Source organism: Charadrius vociferus, unplaced genomic scaffold (genome assembly GCF_000708025.1).
Source record: "Charadrius vociferus isolate BGI_N301 unplaced genomic scaffold, ASM70802v2 scaffold118, whole genome shotgun sequence".
Lineage (NCBI taxonomy): Eukaryota > Metazoa > Chordata > Aves > Charadriiformes > Charadriidae > Charadrius > Charadrius vociferus.
Window position 1 is genome coordinate 199,527 of NW_009649846.1, and position 22,873 is coordinate 222,399.

General features: G+C 39.6%; 1 protein-coding gene across 1 annotated transcript in view; it reads right to left on the reverse strand.

Moving 5' to 3' along the window:
* Positions 1-3,177: 3,177 nt before the first annotated feature.
* Positions 3,178-22,873, reverse strand: part of DDX10 (DEAD (Asp-Glu-Ala-Asp) box polypeptide 10) — a 194,268-nt gene continuing 174,572 nt past the window's right edge. The window contains exons 17-18 of the mRNA XM_009890920.1: positions 12,643-12,776; positions 3,178-3,865 (exon numbers count right to left, since the gene is read on the reverse strand). Of these exons, the coding sequence (XP_009889222.1) occupies positions 3,676-3,865; positions 12,643-12,776 (324 nt within the window). The 3' untranslated portion in view covers positions 3,178-3,675. The remainder of the gene's footprint in view (positions 3,866-12,642; positions 12,777-22,873) is intronic.

Below are 22,873 nucleotides of genomic sequence, written 5' to 3' on the forward strand. Positions count from 1 at the left end.
AACCATTCTGGCAGCAGAATGAAATCAACCACTATTAATATAAAGTACAAATGCAAATTAATATGAAAATTCATTATTTAAAACAAGATTTCCTGCTTGGCGATTCAAGAACGTCACCTGTCAACTGCCTTGGAAAATATTCACCAGCATCCACAGACCTTGCTGCCCCTCTTAAAGGAGTCCCCAAAGGGACTTTCGCCCCCTCCTCATGGTGGGCTGCAGCCTACGGTGGTGAGAAGAAGCCTGAAACCATCCCAAGGTGCTCACAGCGCTGGACACCACGACACCTGAAGGTTAGGGTCCTGCACAGGAGGCTGTTCAGATGCCAAGTGGGAGGCTGCTCTTGCTAAATCACAAGTGATTTAGGAGTTGTGGATTCAACTACATGAAGTCATCAATGAAGTCTTTGATTACAGGCAAGCCAAATGATCCCCCGCTTCCATTTACTCCTGTGTAAAGCTGGGATTATAATACACGTGAAGTACAAACTTGGAAAAGCTTGGGATTTATTCTGATGCTACAGCAGCACATGTCCTATCTGCAACCAGGATGATGGGTGGCATCCCCAGCTGGTCCCACTCCACCTGCCCGTAAGCCCTGGACACACATCAGGTCTTTTGGCAGCAGATCGTGGCTGAGAGGTCCACGGGTGTGAAAAGCAAATGAGCTCCCTGGAAAACACCCTTCAGTCAAGTCAATCCTCGCATTTCTGAGATTAACATTTGTTTTGTGCACTTTGCACTTTATTTCTTACTCCAGAAGCACAGCTAAAAGCAGGGCTGGTGAGGAGCCTCTTAAACCAGCTCTACAGCTGACGGGAATGAAACCCCAGAACCACAGCCATTGCCCGAAAATGCTGAATCCTGGGGTTTTTTTTGTCTTGTTCTTTCTAGCACGTGCAGCAGTTCTCAGTTCTTAGTTACACTCATAGCACAGAGCATCTGCTTTAAGCCCCTTCCCTCTGCTTTTTCACCTGGCTCCATTCTTGTGGGAGTCGCACCGAAGAAAACGCGTCCCCTCAAGGAAAGCTGTTTGAAGTAGACAGACAAACTTTGTAAGGATTCAAGAAACAATGGCTCTATATCAGACAACACAAGTACTTTAGAAGTCCATTATCCCAAAATACAAAAGAGCACTCGAAAAATTATTTTATGCAGACAGTGAAAACATCACAGAAACAGAAGTGCAGCATAATCCAATATACATAATTTTGTAGTCTTACTGCTCAGTGGGCAAGAATACTTCTCTCCCACCCCAGCATACGAATGGGAACGTTCCAGTAAGAAATGGTGAATCTTTTGTTTGTTCTACTTACTCGTCCCCAACAAACTATGTTCAACCTTCTCAGAGCAAAAATTTGAGTTGAGACATCAGGTGATGTGCGAGATAACTGCTCACCACAAAGTACACTATGAATCTACTAATGTACCACTACAAATACACCACTGTTTGTATTATCACCTACATCCAGCTGATACACGAATAGCTTTCTGCTGTTGGTGCTCCTCGCACTGAAGTGTACCGCCTTCCTCCAGGACTGCAGGAGCAAGACCACTCTCATCCCAGTGTTTGTTGACATTGCTCATCACATTCACTGCAGCCATTCACACGATGGCACCCAAGCACAGTCACAACTGCATCGCATCGCATCCTTCTTCATTAATTGATTCATCAGCAACGCTATTCCTAGATCATGGTATTTTCCAGGTCCGCTGTGGCACCGTAGAGTAAACACCACCGCGCACCCGCTGCCAAGCAGGTCCCATCTTTCATGTTTAGCTGTTTGTGAAACTCAGTCATTTCTTCTCATTCCACATTGTCAGGAAGGAGCAGATGGCAGATGTGCTCTGCCTATAATATTGCTTTTATGATACCCTGCCTGCTGGCAGCACAGTGGAAGCAACATTTGGAGACAAGAATTTGCAGTATATTTTCAGTTTTGGGTAACAGAGCTAAAAGATAGCATGGGGTACAGGGAGAGGAAGAAAGGCTCGTACTGAATCGGTGCTGATACATTTCTGTAACATAAAAATGGAGAAAGTGATATGGAGAAAAAGTAGTATTTACTTTAATGCGTTCTTCATATAGGTGATGGGAAGACCAAACAGATACAGCTTTTTGAGACAATGTGTACTTTATGTTTTGCTGAAGGGAATCAACGGGGGAAGGCCCTCAGGCATTTGTACCTACTTGGTGTTTTACTCTCTACTTTCCCATATAAACTTCACTAAGACACAGGTCTGCTGAAAACAGACAATCATCACTTTACATGCCTGTTTGCTGTCAAAACCCTGGTGTCAGCAGACAAAACACTGGATTTTCCTGCTCTTCTTTGTTTCCTTGCACAGCAGCCTTGCCTTTGCCTAGCTCATTTCAGACATGTTGTAAAACTCTCAGCAGCTTTCATCATTCTCCATATTGCCTGCAAAAGTTTACCATGCTTTTTTCTGAACCATATGCAATATTCTTGAGGGAATAGTCAAGAATGCAAGCAAGAAGGCAGGGAATTTCACTCATAGCTGGCATTTGGGTGCAAGCCAGAGAAAAAAATGTACTTGAATAACTAAGAATTTGGTACTGTATTAATATTTTGTTTTGTTTCAGAGAATGCCCAATTCTTCCCCACCCTGGGAAAGGAATCACATAGCATATGTCTTGTTGCTGTTCCTCAAGGTGCAGTAGTTATGGGTAAACACACACAACATCTGCAACAAACAGCCACTTCTTCCCTACCCTGGGAAAGGAATCACATAGCATGTGTCTTGTTGCTGTTCCTCGAGGTGCAGTAGTTATGGGTAAGCACACACAACATCTGCAACAAACAGCCATGGTTTGATGGGACTAAACTTGAAAATATGCTCCAAAATATTTTCTTCATTGTATTTGGTCATAACAAAAAAAAAGCAGCTCACATCCAGTAGTAAGTCTGCCACAAAATCTAATTTGTAACCAATTTTATCAGGCAGTGTTACACGCTACCTTTTTGTGGCATCACTGTGTTCTCATTCATACGGGATTCAAATGCAAGAGTCAAAGTTTTAGCTTCTATAAGTGGTTTTCTGGATTGCCTAACCCCAGTGACAGAATCATAACAGAAAAGATAATGGGAGAATAATAGAAATTATAATCATAACAGAAATGATAACACATGCTGAAAGAGACACCAAAAGTTTACACCAAGGCTTTGGGAATGTTTATTAAATTTTTTTAAAAAATATGTGCATAACACACATGAGAAAAAATGCAGTTTATTTTTAAGTAATACAATTTGAGCTGCCAACAGTATTTCTTCTTTAATAATTTTGGTACACATTTATTTTCTAAAATAACAAACCTGACATGGTCAAGAAAGGAGCATCCTGTTTTTATTTAAAGCAAGATTAAAATAAAAAAGATAATTGCTTCAAAACTTGGAGATTTTAAATTATGAACGTCTTACTGTAAAATGACATCTGGGGATTTAGGTTGTAAAGTTGGTTTAGAAAGCCTTATAAATCAAACTAAATATTGCCTATAATCTATGAGCCAATCTCAGGCAATCCCATTGCACATGGAATTCAAACTCATTTATCTCCGTCCGCTGGTACCCAGCTGCCCAGCTGCCAAATTCATTTTGTGTAGACTACTGACAAAATTGTGGAGATGTCCCAGAAAAGAAAACGTGCAGAAAAATAATTAGCTGTGACTGTTGAGCAGATGTAGTACAAGCTCTTCATCCTCTGCCAGAGAAAGCCCAGTGTCTAATGGCAAATAGGGGTCCTCCTCTTCGCTGAATTTTGCCTTCTTTCTTTTGTGTGGCATTTCTTCTGCCGCATTACTGTTGCTATAGCTTCTTTTCTTTCTTCCACTCCTCTCCTCGAGTTCACTGCAGAAACAAATCAATTAGTCTTTTTAACAACTGTGGTAATCAATATCATCTTGTAATCAAACAATTCATTTTAAACAAGGCAAATTTATGTCAAGATAAGAGCAAACAAAATTACAATTCAGAAGGGTGAAGCAATAGAAGCTGATGAACTCTGAATGTCTAAATTAGAACTGCTTTCAGACCGAGGTGATGGTGGATGTTCTGCTGTCTTAATTGATTACAGTATATCAAGATATTGCTATCAGCCTTATCTAATATTTGTCAGCTTATAGAGTGACAGACAACTTGACAAAACTGATTTAGTAATATGTCAGTGGACCTTGACATGCATTCAAGATCTTGTCTAAAATAAATATGTGACAAAAATAAAAATATGAGAACTGTCATTTCATTGGCAAATCTTACACTTGATACAGTTTTGATTTGGGTCCATCTCATTCAAGCCACTCTCTCTCCTTCTTTCAGAAGCTTTCATTGGAAGCTATTAACCACCTCTTTGCCGTGACAGGGAGAGAAAGACCCAAACCCAGTTATTATCCCTAGTGAATTCCCATTTCTTCTGCTGCTTTTCTTAAGACTTTAATGAACTGCCTTTCACAGCCTTCAATCTGAATGAAATGGCTGCATATCTGTTTTAATACTTTGATTTCTATCACACAACCACATGACAGCAACAGGAATAAAACTCATGCTTTCCTGTATCTTCATGTAGTTTTTGTCCATAACAGAAAATTTGCTACAGATTATCTTATCTAAGATTAAAATGATCTAATCTAACAAAATCTATTCTAAGCTATAATATCCGTGCAACAGGTTACAGAGAGCTGGCTGTCCTACGCTGTAGAGTAGAATTCATACCAAAAAAAGCAGAATGAAACCCCTCGCACCCCAACCCATTCTCTCCAAAGAAGTTAACTGAAACAAAATGGCATTCTCAGTTTTCCATGTTTATATTTTAAAGAATATAACAAAAATAAAAACGGAACTTCAAAGACTGAGTTTAGGCTTTTCTAAAATAGATGGTTAAATTCAGTTTTTCAATTAAAAGTTGGCAAATTTCTACCCAGAAAATTCAATTTATTTAAAAAAAAAAAGTTTTAAGAATTTTTTTAATTGCCTTAGTTTTTATAATTGCTTAAGTGTAAGTGTAATGTTTGTGAAATGTTTCTTTCAGAAATACTGTTTAGAGACTTAACAATTAGAAACAGCAGTTATAACAAATTGCTCAAATAGGGGAATACCATCCTTCAAACCAACATGGCACAGGAACTCACTGTCCAATTCAAACCACCTTCAGCTGCCCACCTTGCTTTTCCATTAATAGGACTAATTACCAGTATCTGAAAAGCTGGTTTCATCACTCAGAGGCAACCAGCAGAACCCAATCATTAACCCCAAAACATGGCAGTTTTCAAGAAGTTCCCGAACGCTTTCTGAGAGGGATCAGCAGCACAATAGTTCCTCCTCTTCCTGGCTTGTACACTGTGCCTTCTGGCCACCTCTCCACTGAGACAAAGGAGTAACCAGGCATGTGATGGCCTTGCATTGGACTGCAGATGTGTGACCTGACTGCCTCCCTTGTCCGTCTTCTTTCACAGAAGAACAGTGCCAACTCCTGCCTACTCATTACAGCACAGAGAGAGGAGGGAAATCCTGTAAGAAACACTTTGCACTCCCATAATTAAACCAAACAAGACACCCAACCTCTATATTGTCCTTCCCTGCCTATCCAAAAGAAATAGTGTAAAGCAGACCCATCTAGCGGAAGGTGTCCCTGCCCATGGCAGAAGAGTTGGACTAGAAGATTTTTAAAGGTCCCTTCCAACCCAAACCATCCTATGATTCTATGAATAGCTGATGGCCGTGCACCAAATACTTTTCCTAAAATTGGGACATTTCAAAGGATATAGCAACTTTGCCAGCTTTGAGCTGTCATTTGGGGAGGGATGGGGGCAACTTTTCAGTGCTTGCTACCAATGTTTATTTTATCCTTTTCTGGGGAAAGAACTCTCTATTTCTCTCTGTAGTTCTTAAGATATTCCATAAATGCTGAAGCTATGAAAACACTTTAAACCACTAAGACTTCTCACTTCAAGTGGCCAGTGTGGGTTTGGGTTGGAGTTTCATGGTGTCACTTTGAGCAGGACAGAGTATAGGGGTTCACTTGAAAAGCGTAAGGCTGAAACCTCATTAAGTGAAAGCATTTTAGCTTGCCTGCAAAAAAGCCAATTATTTCCAGCATTTGAGTAGACTCTGAAGCCCAGTTTGCATTCATAATTGACAAATGCTTCATCTAGGACATTAGTTCAAAACACCTTAGCAATTAAAACAATGCAGAAATCTCACAAGTTATGAAATAAAAGACTTTAAATACCTGAAATGATACTAAATTTTGGAGTTTCAGAGGCCCATAGGCCTCAATGCGTGTAAGGTATAACATTTAAACACGAAGCATATTCTGAAGGAACTGTGAGATTTCTAATTTTTTCCACAAACAAAAGCACATCAACACAATTACAATTAATTTTCACCATCAGCTTTTTGGGAAGATTATGCTGAGTCAAGCTGTTTCGTATTATTACTGAGGGATCATGGTGTATGATTAGTAGTGCATCCTAAAGATGTATCTGCACGTTAGCAAGTGTATTTTCACACTAATTTGACCCTGAGCTGTAAGATGGAGAGATGAATAAGTAGGAATGTATAACACAAGAAGCAGCAGCAGCAAAGCCACAGAGTGATGAAGAGAGCTAAAGGCTTGTGTTTTCATGATGCACAAAAAGTAGAAGCAAAACAGTATTTGACAAAGGAAACTAAGGAAGGAAAGCAGAGGTGTGTGGAATGTCCAAATAAAGATGTTGATAATTTCGAGGCGCAGAGAGAAGACAGACAATGCCTGTCCACAGAATGGTTTGGGTTGGAAGGGACCTTTAAAGATCAGCCAGTCCAACTCCCAACTCTGTTCCTGCAGGATGGATCTTTAGCAGCAGCGGTTTGGGTGGCGTGCAGAGGAGATATACTAGTCTGGAGGAGCAGTCAGAAAAGTAGCTTTTACAAAGGGTGAAAGTCGCAATTTTAAAAGGAAGCTGGAAAATCACCAGGAGAGATGTCTGACATCATAATGCCAAGGGGTATTCTGTACTCCATCTGGGTACTTCTCCTTAGCTGTTTGGACAGAAAGCTCTTTGGAGGAGGTGCAATAGGTGTAATTCTCAGGTGTGCATGTAAAAGGGCTGAGTGTGTGAAAGCAGCTATATGGAGATGACTTCTGCACTTATTGTCAAATGAATTCCTCCTCAGTCTCCATTGACTGAAGGCTGTCAGCCCACCCTGCAGAGCCAATCTTTTTAGTTTTGGTCACTTCCCATAGACATAAATGGTCCCTTATCCCTCAACAAACATATAAACTGATGCACTACCAGCTGGCATCCACAAACAGATGAAACAAAATAAAGTTATTCTAAGGTGAACTATTTTCTAGCAGAAGAATGCAGTTAGAAAGCAACCCTGCAATTCAGATCCAAATCAAAGCCAGTGCTCTTAATCTTCTATTTATAACACTTAAAAAGCGGCATGTGCAGCTGGATTACAATTCCTTCCTTTTACCATCTGGTGCAATTTAGTTTTCCAGCCGCCTGATCGACCCGCGTGGTCTGGAGCTGCCTGATGGAAGGATTTACTGGGAGGGGCTGTGTTCACACAGGCGAGGAGGTACTAACAGCTATCTCATCAACAGGCACAGTAATTTCTGTGGTCACTGTTTGCACAGCTGCAACAACAAAAGAAGGCACTATCATTTGATAGGTAATGTTTATTACTCAAACACTAAAGCACGGTTTATGAATCCTGTTCCTTAAGTAAATGCCAGCATATATGAATGGCATCTGGGAAACAGAGGATCTAACTAGGACCCTGATAGCTATACACCAAGAAACTCTCTTAAATTAACTACTAAAAAATAATCTCCTAAGAGTGTTTTAAGGTGATACCAGGAAAAAATAGAAAGCTTTTAATTGTAAGTATTTAACTCACTTCTGGCCTTCAAGGTATGTCTTGACAAGCTGTAAGACTTAGATTTTAATTGCTTGAGAGTCAGCCATTTGAAATGTGTGGCCACGCAGCCAAGCTGCTGCTCTTTAAACATCGTACTGTGAGATCTCTACATGTGGTATGCTTCAGTTAACATTTATCAGAGCTCGCTTTGGAGACCACGTTTACCAGCACTGCCCTGGAAACAAACCACCCTTGCCACTGAATTGCAGGCCATGAGTCAAGTTTCCAGGCTGCCATATAGAGCACACGAGCTCTTTCCCAAAGAAACCTACAGGAATAATGAATGAATCTGCTAATAAAATACAGTTCAGAAAAGTTAAGAATAATTTATCCCATAAATATTGGCATTTTGCTAATCAAACATGCTGTGCCACAAACCTTTTTCCACATAATAAATTTTAATTCACAAGGCCATGGCAGCAATCCTAATGAAGATTAATTACTGCAGTCCCTTCCATGAAGCCCAGTGCAGCTTCTTTCTTACTTGCTGTCAGAATGCTACAGCACATAGAAATCGTAATGAAAATATATTGTGTTGTGTTACTTCCCTTACTGGCCATTCCACTGATGTAAATCAAAACAGCTCTAAAACTAGATTTATAAAAAACAATTGCAGGAAAAGGGATGAATAATCTACTTGTAATGAAATATCAGTGTAATGGTACTAAAAGCAAAAGACAAGTCTGTCTTAGAGCTGAAGTACCATAATCTGGAAGAAGAAAAAAAAAAATACTGAAATGGAAATCAGACCAGTAAGCGAGTATGCTTAATATTTCTTACCATTGCTTGGGAAGTATATGGAAGATTTGACAGGAAACAGCACTCAAACCAACCATCAACATCTTGCTTCTGCTCTGAGGTCACCTTTACTTTCTAAAGACTCTAGTGGACAGACTCTAGCAGCAGACTCGAATCAGATGTCTGAAGCACTCTTCTTCCCTGTTCCCATCACAGAGATCGCTGACCATAAAGCAGCAGTACCTGACCCAGGCCTGGACCGCTGGAGTTTCCGTTCAGTGTATTTGGGCTAAGGAATTTTGGCTTATCTTTATACACCAGTCTGAAAACTGAAATCATTCAGGCGTTGATTCTCTTATGGATTTAATATCACTGCTCTTGGTTGAAAATGCTCCAGCTGAAGGTGACCACGGCTTCAATGAAACTATTTTGATCTGCTGTATGACCCTCTGTCAGAGGCTTAACCTCCTCTGAAATGTGATGCTGCCTTTGGAGATGCTGCTAACCACCTAACTAACCCTTGCATCCATTCACTCCTCCTCAGCTTCATCTGACACTGACATTCTTCAAATCTGTTCCTCTCCTCTTCTTTTGCGTGACCACTATCATCCTCCAATACTTGATAGTTAATTTCTGAACTGCACAGTTTCTGTAAATACTCATCCCATTTCTCCTTCATTCATGCAGACACTTGCTGATGGCATACTACATTTTTTTCTTTTTTTTTTTAAAGGTAATTTCTGTAGCTAACAAGTTCACAGGAAGGACCTAGTCTGACCTGCAGAGCATAGGGTACCAAATTTCACAACGCAGGTCCATTTCATATAGTGATCTAGAGTATAACTATTACAAAGACTTTCATGGCATAAGAATATCAATCACATCTCTATCAATAGCAGTCCAATGTCTCAATGTCCAGTTCTGCAGCTAAACAGCATGATCAAGCCCTTAAACAGAGACCTTTTACAATGTCTGTCTTACAGTGCTTTTCTGGCCATCACAACATTAAGTTCTGGCCTTCACAAAGTCACTGATACGACCTGAACAATACACATTAGAGGAAGCACCATAATTTGCAGATTAATCATCTCAAAAGACAATGTAATGTCAACCACATCAAGAATCACAGAAAACTTACCAGGCCAACATCATCATCCTGGCATAGGAAGAAGGAAGGCATAATAAACTGCAATTTGCTCATAATTTTCATAAAGGAAGCTACACAACCAGGCAGCACTGACTGCTGACTTGCACACCTGTCAGCTGGTGACCAGCCATAAAATCACAAACAAAACAGTACCAGAACTAAGACATTTCTCCTTTCCCCTCATGTCCAAGATCTTTTCCATGCTGATCCAAGAGTTAATGTGATCAGTCACACCTATTAAAGATTTAAAGGAGGTAATGATGAGGTCAATCATAACTTTGTTCTTCCTCAACATTTTTATTTAAGAGTTGGAGGGATTAGAAATATCAGAAACTCAATTTGACTGCAAAATGAATATTTAAGGAATCCAGCTGCTTTTCTCCCACCCTATTCGATACACTTAAATTTTTCACCTCATTAACAATTTACATTGATAGCCTTAAACCAAATATGATGAATGTTGCTAGATATACAAAAATTAATCTCATATTACATGCTTGGAGTCATTAATTACTCTGCTTGTAGAGGTACGACTGTAAGCAAATTTTTTTCAAAGGCAAATCTAACTCATGATTTGTATAGCTCCCCCAATTTAAAAAAAAATGCCGGGGGGGAGGGAGGAAAGATTAACAATGTTTTTGACTTTTTAAACCATGGACAGACGGTCTGTTTTTAAAGAGTGTCAAAGGAAGACAGCCTAGGCCTCACATACCTGCTTTGAATTATCCCTTTTAGAAGCATTTTTTTTCCTTTTAAAGCAAGTAGCAGCTAGTGTAGCCCAACATATTTCTATTTTAATCCAACACTTTGAACAAAATCTCTGAATTTTGGAAATATAACCAGAATAGAGTTGTATTTTCTAATCTCAAAGCCTAATTTCAGTATGAGCTACTCTCAAGTGATTTGCTTTTGTTAAAATCATAGGTCAATATTTCCCAGGCCCAAGAGCAACTCATCATACAATTCAATGACAGCTCTAGAGATGTGCATGACTGTTGATTTAACAGAAACCCCTCCTTCCCGCTGGCATCAAGATTTCTTGCCTGTACTCATATTTATTCTTCTTGATTCACCAGATCCCCAGCATTGTCACTCTTCCTTTCATAAATACATCCCCTCCACCTCTTTCCTCCTTCATGCAAAATCAATAGCACTTCTCCATGGCCTTACGCTCACCATCAGCCTCTTCTGCTACCACTTTCCTTTACCCATAGGTATATTGGTCATTCAAATTCTCTTGCTCTTCTTGATTTCCTCTTTTTCCAGCCCTAAATTAATGTCTTTCACTGCATCTTCCTCTTTCATTTGGGCCTCTGCTTTCCCACCAAAATACGCTGGGACGTTGCCCAGAAGAGCTCTAGTTGGCGCTATCCAAAGTCACAGCAGTTGTGGACAATACAGACAATCATGTGCCAGTACTTAAGCCCGCACCCTGGCCAAATCCATTTAGCCTGTAAAGACAGGACTGATGTTCCCTAGGTTGGCCAAAGCCAGCTGGGGATTAACCGCCACATGCTGCGCTGCACACTGTGGCTCTTAATTCTGACACACTCCTTTCAGGCACTCCTAGAAATGTAATTTTGTCCTAGACCTTGTCATCTTCCAAATCTATCTATTGACACATTGTTGCCTGCTGCTCTTGCCCTTCTATTGATGTTTTACACAGCGTTTTCATTCATATTACATGGAGTGGAGATACTGAATCAGCTTAGGGAAGTGAAAGACCAGAAGGAACTCTAATTGACTTTTAGTTACCCCCTTCCTCCCCCTTGAGCAAAGAAGGAACAATTTCCCACTGCTGAGAAAAAGCAATGCATTTTCCCCATCCTTGTCAGTTCTACTGACCAATACACTGGTGAATGGGCTACATGGGACAGTCACCAGCATATTAACTTAGGGCTATCCAGTCCTTAAACCCATGTCGCAACACCCAGTCCTATATACTGCCCCCACAATGTGCAGTGACACAGGGCTAGGGACAACCTTGCCACTAAGATTTAGCTGATTCAGATGTGAAAACCAAGAAATTTACGAACCTAGACAATATAAAGAACTATACTCCCATTTAAGTAGCAAGATCATGTTTCTAAATCTGTTACACAATGGGCTATTTGTCAGAAACACACAGATGGACTTCTTGTTGCAGTGAAGCCAATGACAAAAACCACACAGGACTTCATGCAGTATCCCTCAGTCTTCCTGCAGTATGTGCTGAAGAATGCACTACGTTGCCATCAACTACAGATCCTCATCCCCACCCTGTGCTTTTCTGTTAAACTACAAGAAACAAGATCTGTTTCATATAATTAAAAACACTGTTTTAAATTGAGAAGAAAAGTTTAACATTGTAAATTTTATTATATATCTACTTCTAACTCAGATTCCACTTCATTTGTAGTATTGAAGTATCTGAGCAACATGGAATCATAAAACTTAACAAGTTTCACTGTGCACAAATTTATTTAATTCAGTACAGGTACAGAGGGCCCATCCAAATCCTCAAATGACTTCAACGTTTTTCCTTTCAAACAGAACCGGTAATGTGACAGTAGAGAAATGTATTTCTGAAACACATGAAACCTCCAGGGAATTAGTCAAGATTTTTGCATGTGTAACAGTCTCACCAAGATCCCTTCAACATTGACTCAAGTCTCGTACAGGTTCACAAAAGAAAATAATAGCTGTTAGCACAGATTTCTGTTCAGCACCTACCTCACAAACAAACTTAAATACTAGGTCTCAGGAGCAAGAGGATGACTCTAAAACGAGTTTGTAACAAAACAGTTTCTAAAAAACCATGAACATTTCAAAATGAACATGGAAGATGTGTACATACCTATAGCTGTCTTCACTTTCTGAATCCTGCTCTTCATCAGAATCTTTGTGTTTGTCAGGATCTGGAAGAGTACTGGGATCAAACTCTTCTTCACTTCCACTGTGAGCAAGAAAGGCCACTGTTTCCTCTTCAGCCTGCCAGGTGAAAAAAGGAGAGTCACACGACAAGCAAACAAGCCCATGTTACTTACCCGTTACATTATGTTACACCTCATTAATAGGGGTGCCAGAACAAAACCCATTGCCCTCAACCGCAGCCAAAGGCCACCGCTATTACAGCCAGGAAAACGGAATCGTTTCTGTCATCATCAGTGCTCTCCTCCAAGGCTGTTTGTTACAGGTTGAAGAAATATTATTCAAAAAGAAAGGACAAGGATTTACGTTCAAATTCTACCTTCCCAGTATTATCATCTTAATTCGACCAAATCTAAGTGAGATTTGGGCAGCAACTAATCAACAGTCATCTGAGAGCAAGTGTTTAAGTAATATGAAGCTTTACTGTCTCTCAGAAACACACTGGCAATGAGATATGAGCTTGTGGACACATTAATCCCTGCTGTAAGGCGTATTTCATGAAATACTCTGATTTAAAACTCACCCGGGTGTCCTTGTAGTTAAAAACCAAAATGCTGCTAAAGCTGAATTAACTGCTCTAAGGAAGCTTCAGCCATCCACCACGAGTGATGCATGTTCTTCAGGCTTCCTCCCAGATCCCCTCATCTCCCCTCCGGCCCCGACGCGTCGGGACAGGCTGCTGGCATTGGCAAGTTTCCCCAGGGCGCGGGAATGCCTCACTAATTCCTCAACAAACAGAGCACAGAAGACGGTGCTCCATAAAAGTCTTGGATAATTTAATAAAGCTGGCTGCTTTTGTAGATACAGGTTCTGCTCCACGCAGTCCTGAAGTGATAGTACCACTTTTGCAAATTTTTGCAAACGGGCACAAAGAAAGCAGGCGGACTAGAGGGCATATGCAATTGTATATGCACACAAAAATGCAAACAAAAAGCTTACAGGCGTTTCTAAGCACTGCGAACCCTAGACCCATACATATTTATGCTGGAAAGCAAAAACTAATGCAAAGAAACTATAATTAAAGACATCACTACCTTTTGTTTATATATCTAATCAACATTCACACAGCTAAGTTTCCAAAACAGTACTCATTTAAATGATCCTTCGTTCTACGAATAACTTCACATCATTAAATATTTAAGTTCATTTTTGTTCTCATTTCTCACCATTTCCATCTATCACCAGGTTTTAAAAGAACTCTGTCCTTACATGCGCACACCTCACCACAATAAAAATAAATTAAAAAAACAAAACCAAACTAAACAAAAAATACACCAAAGGTCCCTTTTATATCTGCATAGAGAGTGAGTGAAAGGCAATGAGCTGGTAAAGGGTAAGATTAGTCACCACTGCAAGAATCCCTTATTGCTTGTCCAGTGAGGCTTCTGCAGTGCACTGAAAGCCAGCAGAAAAAAAGGGATAAAAGCCAGATACGCAATCAGAAGGCAGAAGAAAAAGATACTAAGCGCGCATTTTGTTCTTGACTATTTTGAAATACTAGTAAAAGTAATTGTATAGTTGAGCATATAAAAATCACTAAAAGCATCGTCAGACTCAGCAGCACTGTAAACTGCCTAAGGTAACATAACCACTGACTGAAAAGCACATTGATTACTGGGAACTTCAGGTGCTACTTCACAACACAATCAGTTTTGTGTTTTTTTAAAAGTATATTTTTGCTTACAAAAATATCTTCTACAAAAATATTTTTGCTTACATATTTTTGCTTACAAAAATATCTTCTAGCTCATCTTTTAGTACAATATTACAGAGCACTGCTAACTCAACAGAAAACTATTTTGAAGGTCACCTTTTTGTTAATGGATTTCTATATTTGAAAAGCGTTCTGCATTAAATTATAGTTTATTTCAATTTCTTTAAGCATTAAATATTTGCTCTTTACTTCTCCCTCCCATTGCATCTATTCTTTCAATACAACTGGTGCATACCAATTATATATTAAAAAAAAAAAAAAAAGAGAGAAGTAGCATTCAAAGCAGTTGTATGCAACAAAGTATTTTTCATTATGTATGTGTGACACCATGCAACAGAGTTCTGCAATACTGACATTTATTGGCAGTCATCTTTTAAGACCTGGGCTGTTCATTCATATTCTCAGTTATGTCAGTAAAATGTCGAGACTGCATTGTTTCCTAAGTTTTGTCATTTATATATGCACACATAAGACAATTGCACATACACAGATCAAACCTTCACTTTCATTACACATTCATGTTCATTTTTTCCAGCAGAAAATTTGCAGAGATGGCGTTCAAGGTAATGCTTACTATAACAAAAGAAATAATTGGAAAAGATGCCTCTTTAATTCATCAGGAATCACGAGGTCATATTTCTTATAAGTACCACCAGTTACATATTCATTAAAATATTTGTAAGACCCTGAAATTGTTAAGAACTTGACCGTGAACATTTATCATCCACTGCTGAACAACAGAAACTCATTATTTTTCCCTTCTTGCTTCTAATTTATATCAGACAGTCAGGAAGAAGAAATCTTGTGACTTAACTTCATATTACTCACCACAAGAGCTGGAGAAAAAAAATGTAAAATCATAGTTCAAGATAATACTTGCACAAGTTCTTCAGATACAAATAGGATGCAATTTACAAACTCAGGATTAGATCCTTCCTAAGGCAAACACTATCAAAGAAGATATTAACTGAAGAACAGATTTTGACCACCTGTACTTTATGTCTAAGGTTAGCAGCAATGCGCTTTGCAGTGCATACTTATTACAAAGTTCAACTGTGGAAGGAAACCCATTCAGACATCAAATCAGGCCGGTCAGGAGAACAGGATTCAGTGGTTTGCTGTTTTCATTGTGCTCAGGGGTGACAAGCTCTCTCTTTTTTTATACCAGATTGGCCCATGTATTTTGCAATCTAATTCCATAGAAACTTTGCACAAAGACTTTCACAGTTTGAACATGGCATTGAGATGAAAACATTTCTGTATACATATAGTCTTCTCCTAAGTTATAAGGAGATTCTTGTTATGCAAACTCAACATTTTAGAAAAATTCAGCAAAATTCCTGCATTGGAAGTTTTGGAAACCTTGTTGCCTTTAACCTTCCACACTCTACCAAGTCAACAATGATCACACTCTACCTTGCTGTAGTCATTTTGGAAAGACACACCAGATGAGGCAAACAGGGCAAGGTCCTCTAGACCTTTTGCCCTGCTTCTCCACAGGATAGCTCCAATTCAACTTCTGGTTGTCTTTGTTAAAAGACGTAATGACAACTTTCTCTCTTTGTAAGGAAGGCTGAATGGCTGGTGGAGCTCAGGTAAACCTGTTAGGCAGGCTAAGAGAAACTTAAAATGAAGAAATTGATGTACCTTTTAAGAAAACAGACACTCAAGAGACTCAACTGTTCAAAATAGCAGAATGATGTCTCATTTCTACCAGGCATTAGGCACTCAGGCGAAAATTATATATTACTATGAGATAAAAAAGGAGAAGTGAAAAACCATACCATGAAAACCTCCACGTACAGAAAAAATGTTGTATTTTTCCAAGATTTAATTTATAGAATACATATTTATTATGGTATTTAATAGTGTCTTTTTTTTTAATCCAATTGAATTATCTGGAGTTGCAATTTTTACGTTCAACCCTTTAAGCAATTTACCAGTTCCTAGCAACTAGGTTGAAGGAGGAGAAATAATTGTTTTGGCACTATCACTTCTGTCCGTAGTACTTTATTAAGGAGGAATATTTCTCATCAGCTAAAAACACCAACTTTGAGGTTTGTTTAGAAGTTGATCAGACTTGATTTGAGTGCATCAACAGTCACACGACATTCAGTTCCTTTTGAGCTATGCCACTGTTCAGCTTTTGTTAATAATGTGGCCCCTCCCAGAAAGTGGTGTTTGTGGTTTTAATGCTAAGAAAACGCAAGCTTTAAAGACTGTGCTAGGTCACCCTACACAAGTACACAACTTTTAAAAATTTAGCATATTACAGCTCATATAAAAGGATATTTAAAAATATAATCCCTTTCATGATCTGACAGCATTCCAAATTTTATTAATTTTCTTCTTTTTGAAAATTATTTTTCAGATAAAAATGGGAGCTGTTTCTGTATCACAGAGAGGTTTTGTAGCATTTCCTTTAAAACATCTTACTCTGGATTCACCTGGTAGCCGCGCAGTTTTGTTCTTTTTTTTTTTTTTTCATAGCCTGTACCCCCAACCCACAACACCATGTCCCCAGCTGATGCATGGCTGCTCTGATATTTCATCATCTACATTGCCCCAGAGGAACACAGCTATTCTGGCAGTTCACAAATAGAAATACAGCCTTTGATGTAGCTGGGGTGTTTGATCCAACAGTTGCTTTGAAGATCAAGACCAAAGCCTTAACGATGCTGAAAACTGACTGGGAGCCAGTGGAGTGAACCAAGCTCTGGTCTGACATACAAAGAGGTGCCTAAACCATGCCAGAACTGGACAACTACACTCCATACCATCTAACACTCATTGATAGCCTTCAAATCCAAACACTCAAAGCATCATTTTCACTGAGGGAAAGATCTTGCAAGCTAAGAGAGGAAAGGCTACATTTGACCTTCGACCACATTTCTAAAACACATGCAGTGGTGTTTAAGGTTAAGCTTCGTGAACTGTGACCAAGTCACGTGAGCTTTCTTCCTGTTGTTGTCTACCCTTTGTCATCTGCATCACTGAACATTAATTCTAAAAGGTGACATACACGTCCATTCCACAATTGGTTTTGCTACTCCTCTTACGCTTGTTTCTTCTTATGGATAAGTAGGAAGTGATATACAACAGGGTGGGATGGGCAGAGAACAAGTTGTTGTTGCAGGACTTCCTGTTCTCTTGGTTTGAAGCACACAGATGCATTCAAGGCACACCACAGAAAGGAGATGATGTGGACACGAAGAGGGTCAACTGTTTCCAAAGGACTGGCCAAGCTCCGTGGGTCTGGCCAGAAAGGCTGGTAATCAAAAACCAGAGAAACCAAGGCTGCAGGTTAGTCAGACAGTCTTTGCAGTAAGATGATCTAACTGATCTGCAGGTTCTGGGAGGAGTTAGCCATAGCTCCTGGTTTTCACATCACTTTATAGAATATCTTTCTTGGTTTTCAGCAGAAGGGACAGATAACTCACAGCTTCATCTTCAAATCGTTCACCCTTCCCAATCACCAGCAGTCACACCAAGGTTCAATTTCATCCAGTCAGTCATTTATTTCTTTTTAAGAAATCTGACATTTTAAGTAATACAATTAGCCTAGTTTAGGCAGCAGAATCTTGCTTTTACCAGTGGTCTCAAATAATGTACATGAAAATATTTAATTTTCTTTCTTGGCATTCCTAAATACCCACATTTTCTGCTCAGTGAATGGGTAAGCCTATGTTCCAAACTAGCACACACTGGTGCATATATAGTGACAGCCAGATCTTTGTTGTGTAACTAGAGCAAAGCAATTTCCACTGGAAATGGCTCCTGCCACAAGCACAGTTCAGAACCACTGAAAACACAAAGATTACAGAAATTTCCACACATTCACTTCTGGATTTTTTATATAGGTAAACATAATAGTAGTAAGACCATGTTTTATCTGTAGACTTGATTTCTAAAAAGTACTGATAGTCCATACCAGAATTTTATTTTATTTTCTCCAGGTTGGAAGGAACCTTAAAGATCATCTAGTTCCAACCCCCCTGCCATGGGCAGGGACACCTCCCACTAGACCAGGTCGCTCAAAGCCCCATCCAGCCTGGCCTTGAACACCTCCAGGGATGGGGCATCCACAGCTCCTCTGGGTAATTTGTTCCTGTGCCTCACCACCCTCGGAGTGAAATTTTTTCCCTAATATTGATTCTAAATCTACCCTCTTCTGGTTTGAAGCCATTACCCCTCGTCCTATCACTACATGCACTTGTAAAAAGTCCCTCTCCATGAATTAATAGCAACATAATGGAAGCATATAAAGGAAGATAATAGAATTTGGTAAATTTACAATTACAAACTCATCTACTTCAAAATGAAATGCTGAAACTTCTAAATCTACTCAAATACTTTTTTTTAATGTATTTGCTCTTATCTGTATTTGAATGACAATGGGTACATCTCACAAACGGACCTTATGCTTTACATTTTTTAATTTGGTCTTATAAGACCTATGTGGAACACTTATTGTAAAGACAAGATTCTTCAAGTTGTTACTAGCCACAATTATCGATGTGATTTTTACAAAAGGGTAGACTAATATAATTCTGGTGGGAAAGATCAGGATAAAACACCTATACTGTTAATTCACCTTACAGACATGAAAATACAACTTAAAGGAAACAAAGTTACTAGGTGGGTAGCACTGGAAGCAAAATACACACTGGAATATATGAAACTTTGGCAAGCAGAAAGGTTTAACCTACTGCATATAGTCTTGATTTTAGAGATTGCTCGTACACAGCTTTCACAGGAGTGCTAATAGTTCTGGTGTAATGAAATATGGGCATAAGCACACAGTTGGTTTATTTGCCATAACAGATCAAACCTAGGATCTTTAGTATCATAAACAAAGTCTCTGGCATTTGAGTTAACATAGTAGTAGCTTCATCTCTGGCAAAGTATAAAGGTTCCCGCACCTGCCACGCCACCAGCTAGACAGAGATGCTACCATGCACGCTAAATCCCTGTCTGAAACAAAACTGATTTAAAGCATTTAATAATGCAAAGGCCTCAAACCAGAAAAGTCTAAGCAATTTTTATTTTGAAATCTTTCTAATGCCAGGTTGTCTGGTATCATTTTGCCTGCAAGTAAGCAAGTAGTACGGGGGGTGGGAGGGGAGGGTTTTTTGGGGTTGTTTTTGGGTTTGTTTTTTTTTTTTCTGTGCCTTATAAAAAGAAATGAGTAAAAGTCTGGGAGAATTAAACACGGCAACAGATGTATGCAAAAGTCTAAGGCCTTCTCAAAAAACCCAGAAAACCCCAATGCAGAACACTGTTTTTGAACTTATATTCTCCACACATGGAGACCTGGACCGTCTCTTTACACTCCCTCTTTTTCTCCACTTTTAGGTTCACAGCAGTCATGGCTGTCCACTCAAATATAGAAAGTAATTCTCCAAAGTAGTCTCTGTGTTCAAACATTTCAACACATCAGTCTTCTCCAGGGAACCTCAACACATGTCCACAGAGACGACGCCTACACAAGAGAATTTTCTCTGTATCGTTTTCTGACACTTTTGAACAAGCCTGAAGGAGCTGCATCCTCTGTCGTGACACAGCAGACGTGTCCCATCACCACCACTCACAGCAGAGACTGGGAGCAGAGACCACGCTTTGCTTAGTGACTGGTGAGTTTTTCAAGGATGAACAGATCAACAGCAGCACTGACATGAAATAATCAGAATGGAGACATTGTAAGTCACGTAATTCTGCAAATTGGTTAGTTCTGCTGTTTTTCTTGTAACAACTGTTTTGTATTCAGTACACAAGAAACAGCAACACTGGCATTAAGCACTTGTCCTACAACAAGACTTTCATGTTCTCACTGTACTGCTTCAGTCACATACTCTAAATGCTTGTACAAAATACATATGTAAAGTAGCATATTTACAGGGAGAAAAATATGAATCAAATTAATTCCTCGCAGTGAAAGTTGCTTTAACTGCTACTGGTGCTTCTACATAGAGAACCAAGGGAAAGAAACTCAGAAGTAGCGTTGCTGCTCACGGCACTGACTCAACTGCTTGCTGTGACAGTAAGACCTTGTCTGCCTTCATTCAGGATCTATTTATCAGCAGCATGAGATTCACATTTGTTTAAATACGCAAACAAATAACCAGTAAATCAGAAAGCGCCTGACTGATGCTGCACACTTGCAGGGTCATTTATTATGAACTTTTTTTGTTGTTGCCAAATCCACCTTCCCAAGCCACGAATCCCTTCCTACAAAATTTTGCAAAAAACAACTCCTGGCCAAAAGACCGTAAGGGTTAAGTAGAAGACATGAGAACAGATGAATCCAGCCTGATGAAGGACAAGGAAACAAGCTGCCAGGGGAAGATTATGAGCAATGGGCATGACCCAGCAGGTGACCTGCCCTCTCGTATTTCCACAGGCATTGCTGCAAAGGGAATCCTGGAAGAAGAAATTGAAAAAAGCTTCTGAGGTGGTGTTTGAAAAATAAGCAAGCGGGCAATAAGTGATAAGAACTAAGCTCTTGATAGCAATTGGCAGATGAGAGGCCATGAAGAGTGCTGTAAGTTAAGGGCCTGTGGAGACACACAAAGAGATAACTTTGCAGCAGCATTTTGAACAGATACTAATGGAACAAAATGGCATTCATAAAGAAAGGCAGAGAAGACACTGCAGAAGTCAAGGCAGAAAATCATAATATCCCTTGATAAGAATTTCAGCTACATGAACGAATAGGAAAGGCATGTCTTAGAAATGCCAAGCAGGAAGAACAAGAAAGATTTATATGAGGCAAGATCTTTTAGACCAACTAATTGAAAGAAACACAATTTTTCAGGTCAAAAATAACATAAAGCAGCTTCAAAGCAAACCCAAACAAATTGAGAATAATTACTGAGAGCTGGTGTTACTCGGGGAATTGAGATAAAACGTAACATCATGTGTGCAATAGGGCTGGGGAACGTTAGTACAGGGAGAAGCCATAGAAGAGTTCTCTTCAGGAAACAGAGAGCACGTAATTTGTCATCTGTGAAAAATGAAGGGACAAAAGGAGGATTAAGAAGGATTTAGATAAGCACCAGAAAGTGACCACGGCAATACTAAGGCATAGAGCTAAAATGACAGATAGTGGTGATACTCAGTGACTGTGAAAGAAGATACCAAAGAATGCTGAACTTTTTTCTTCAGAATTGCCTAATTCATGAAATGTCAGCTGAGATTTTAATTTGGACAGAAAGGTAGAGCTGGAGAGACTGAGATAAGATTCATTAGTACAGACATGCATTTGTATTCATGGACAGGATTTCTCCACAGATAAGAGGGGGAAAAAAGCAGAAGGCAGAGCTGTACAAAATGTTGTCAAAGAAGGAGACTGAAGACTACGAGATTCCTGAAAGTATGAAGAAGGATCTACTAGAGAAGACAGACACCAGAAAAGTGTGGTCACGTCTGCAAACCCCCTAAAAATTGGAGCAGATATGGAAAGGTCAAGTGAATGACCAACAAGTGAGAAGAAGGCTGATTAATGTCAGGGTTCTCGAGAGAAGAGGAGCTGTGTAAGAGGGAAATCAGAGAACTGTTGCTAAAGAACAGGATGGATGATGCCTATTGAGTAGAACAGAAACATGTCTACATTGCAAATGAATAGAAGGGCATAAAGATGTGGCACCTTGAAAATTACAAAAGGCCAGTGTGGAAGTGGGAATTCAAGATGAACAGAGAAGAACCATAAGGAAAAGGTGAGAGGGCCAAAGAGAGGAAGACTATCGAGAGAAGATCTCATTGAGATGACAGAGCGATGGCAAAGGGAACCATGGTGGAGAGAAGAGCTTACAAGCTATTTTCAAAATGGGAAAGAACGTCACTGGAGCTGATTGAGAAGGAGGCAGAAAGGCAGTGAAGAGGGAGGAGAGCTAGCAGCAGGTATACAGGAATTAAATCAACAACAGCAAACAGAATGAGGGAACACGTGGCTGAACACCCAAAGGCACATCTTCATGTGGCAAGTGGCAAAGCCATGAATGTTTCGCCAAAGAATACAGAAGGTGTTAAGAGTTTGCAAGGGCTCCAAAAGTAGGTAGGTAACAGAAATAAAAATCTACTGAGGGATAGTAAGTACAGCAGTGCTGTGCCTTTGCCCCTGAAAGTCCCCGAGCTGCAGAACTCAGCCAGGGAGGGTAACAAGATCACGACTGCAGATTTTCCTGCAAACCAACCAGAAAGAACTGCCAGATCTGACAGGGAGAAGGGAAGAAGGTCACCCTCATTTCAGTATGTAGCCATTTAAGGAAACCATTTTTTTTCCACTGCTGAACTGTTTTCTAGCAGTCTTGTAGGGCTTCTTGTACAAATAGCGCAGTTTATGAAACGAATCTGGTGAGGAAGACTCATCTCATTCTCAGCACAAAACCATAATATTTGAAACAATGCAGTGAGGGGAAAATTGAAAGTTGAGACAACTTTCCAT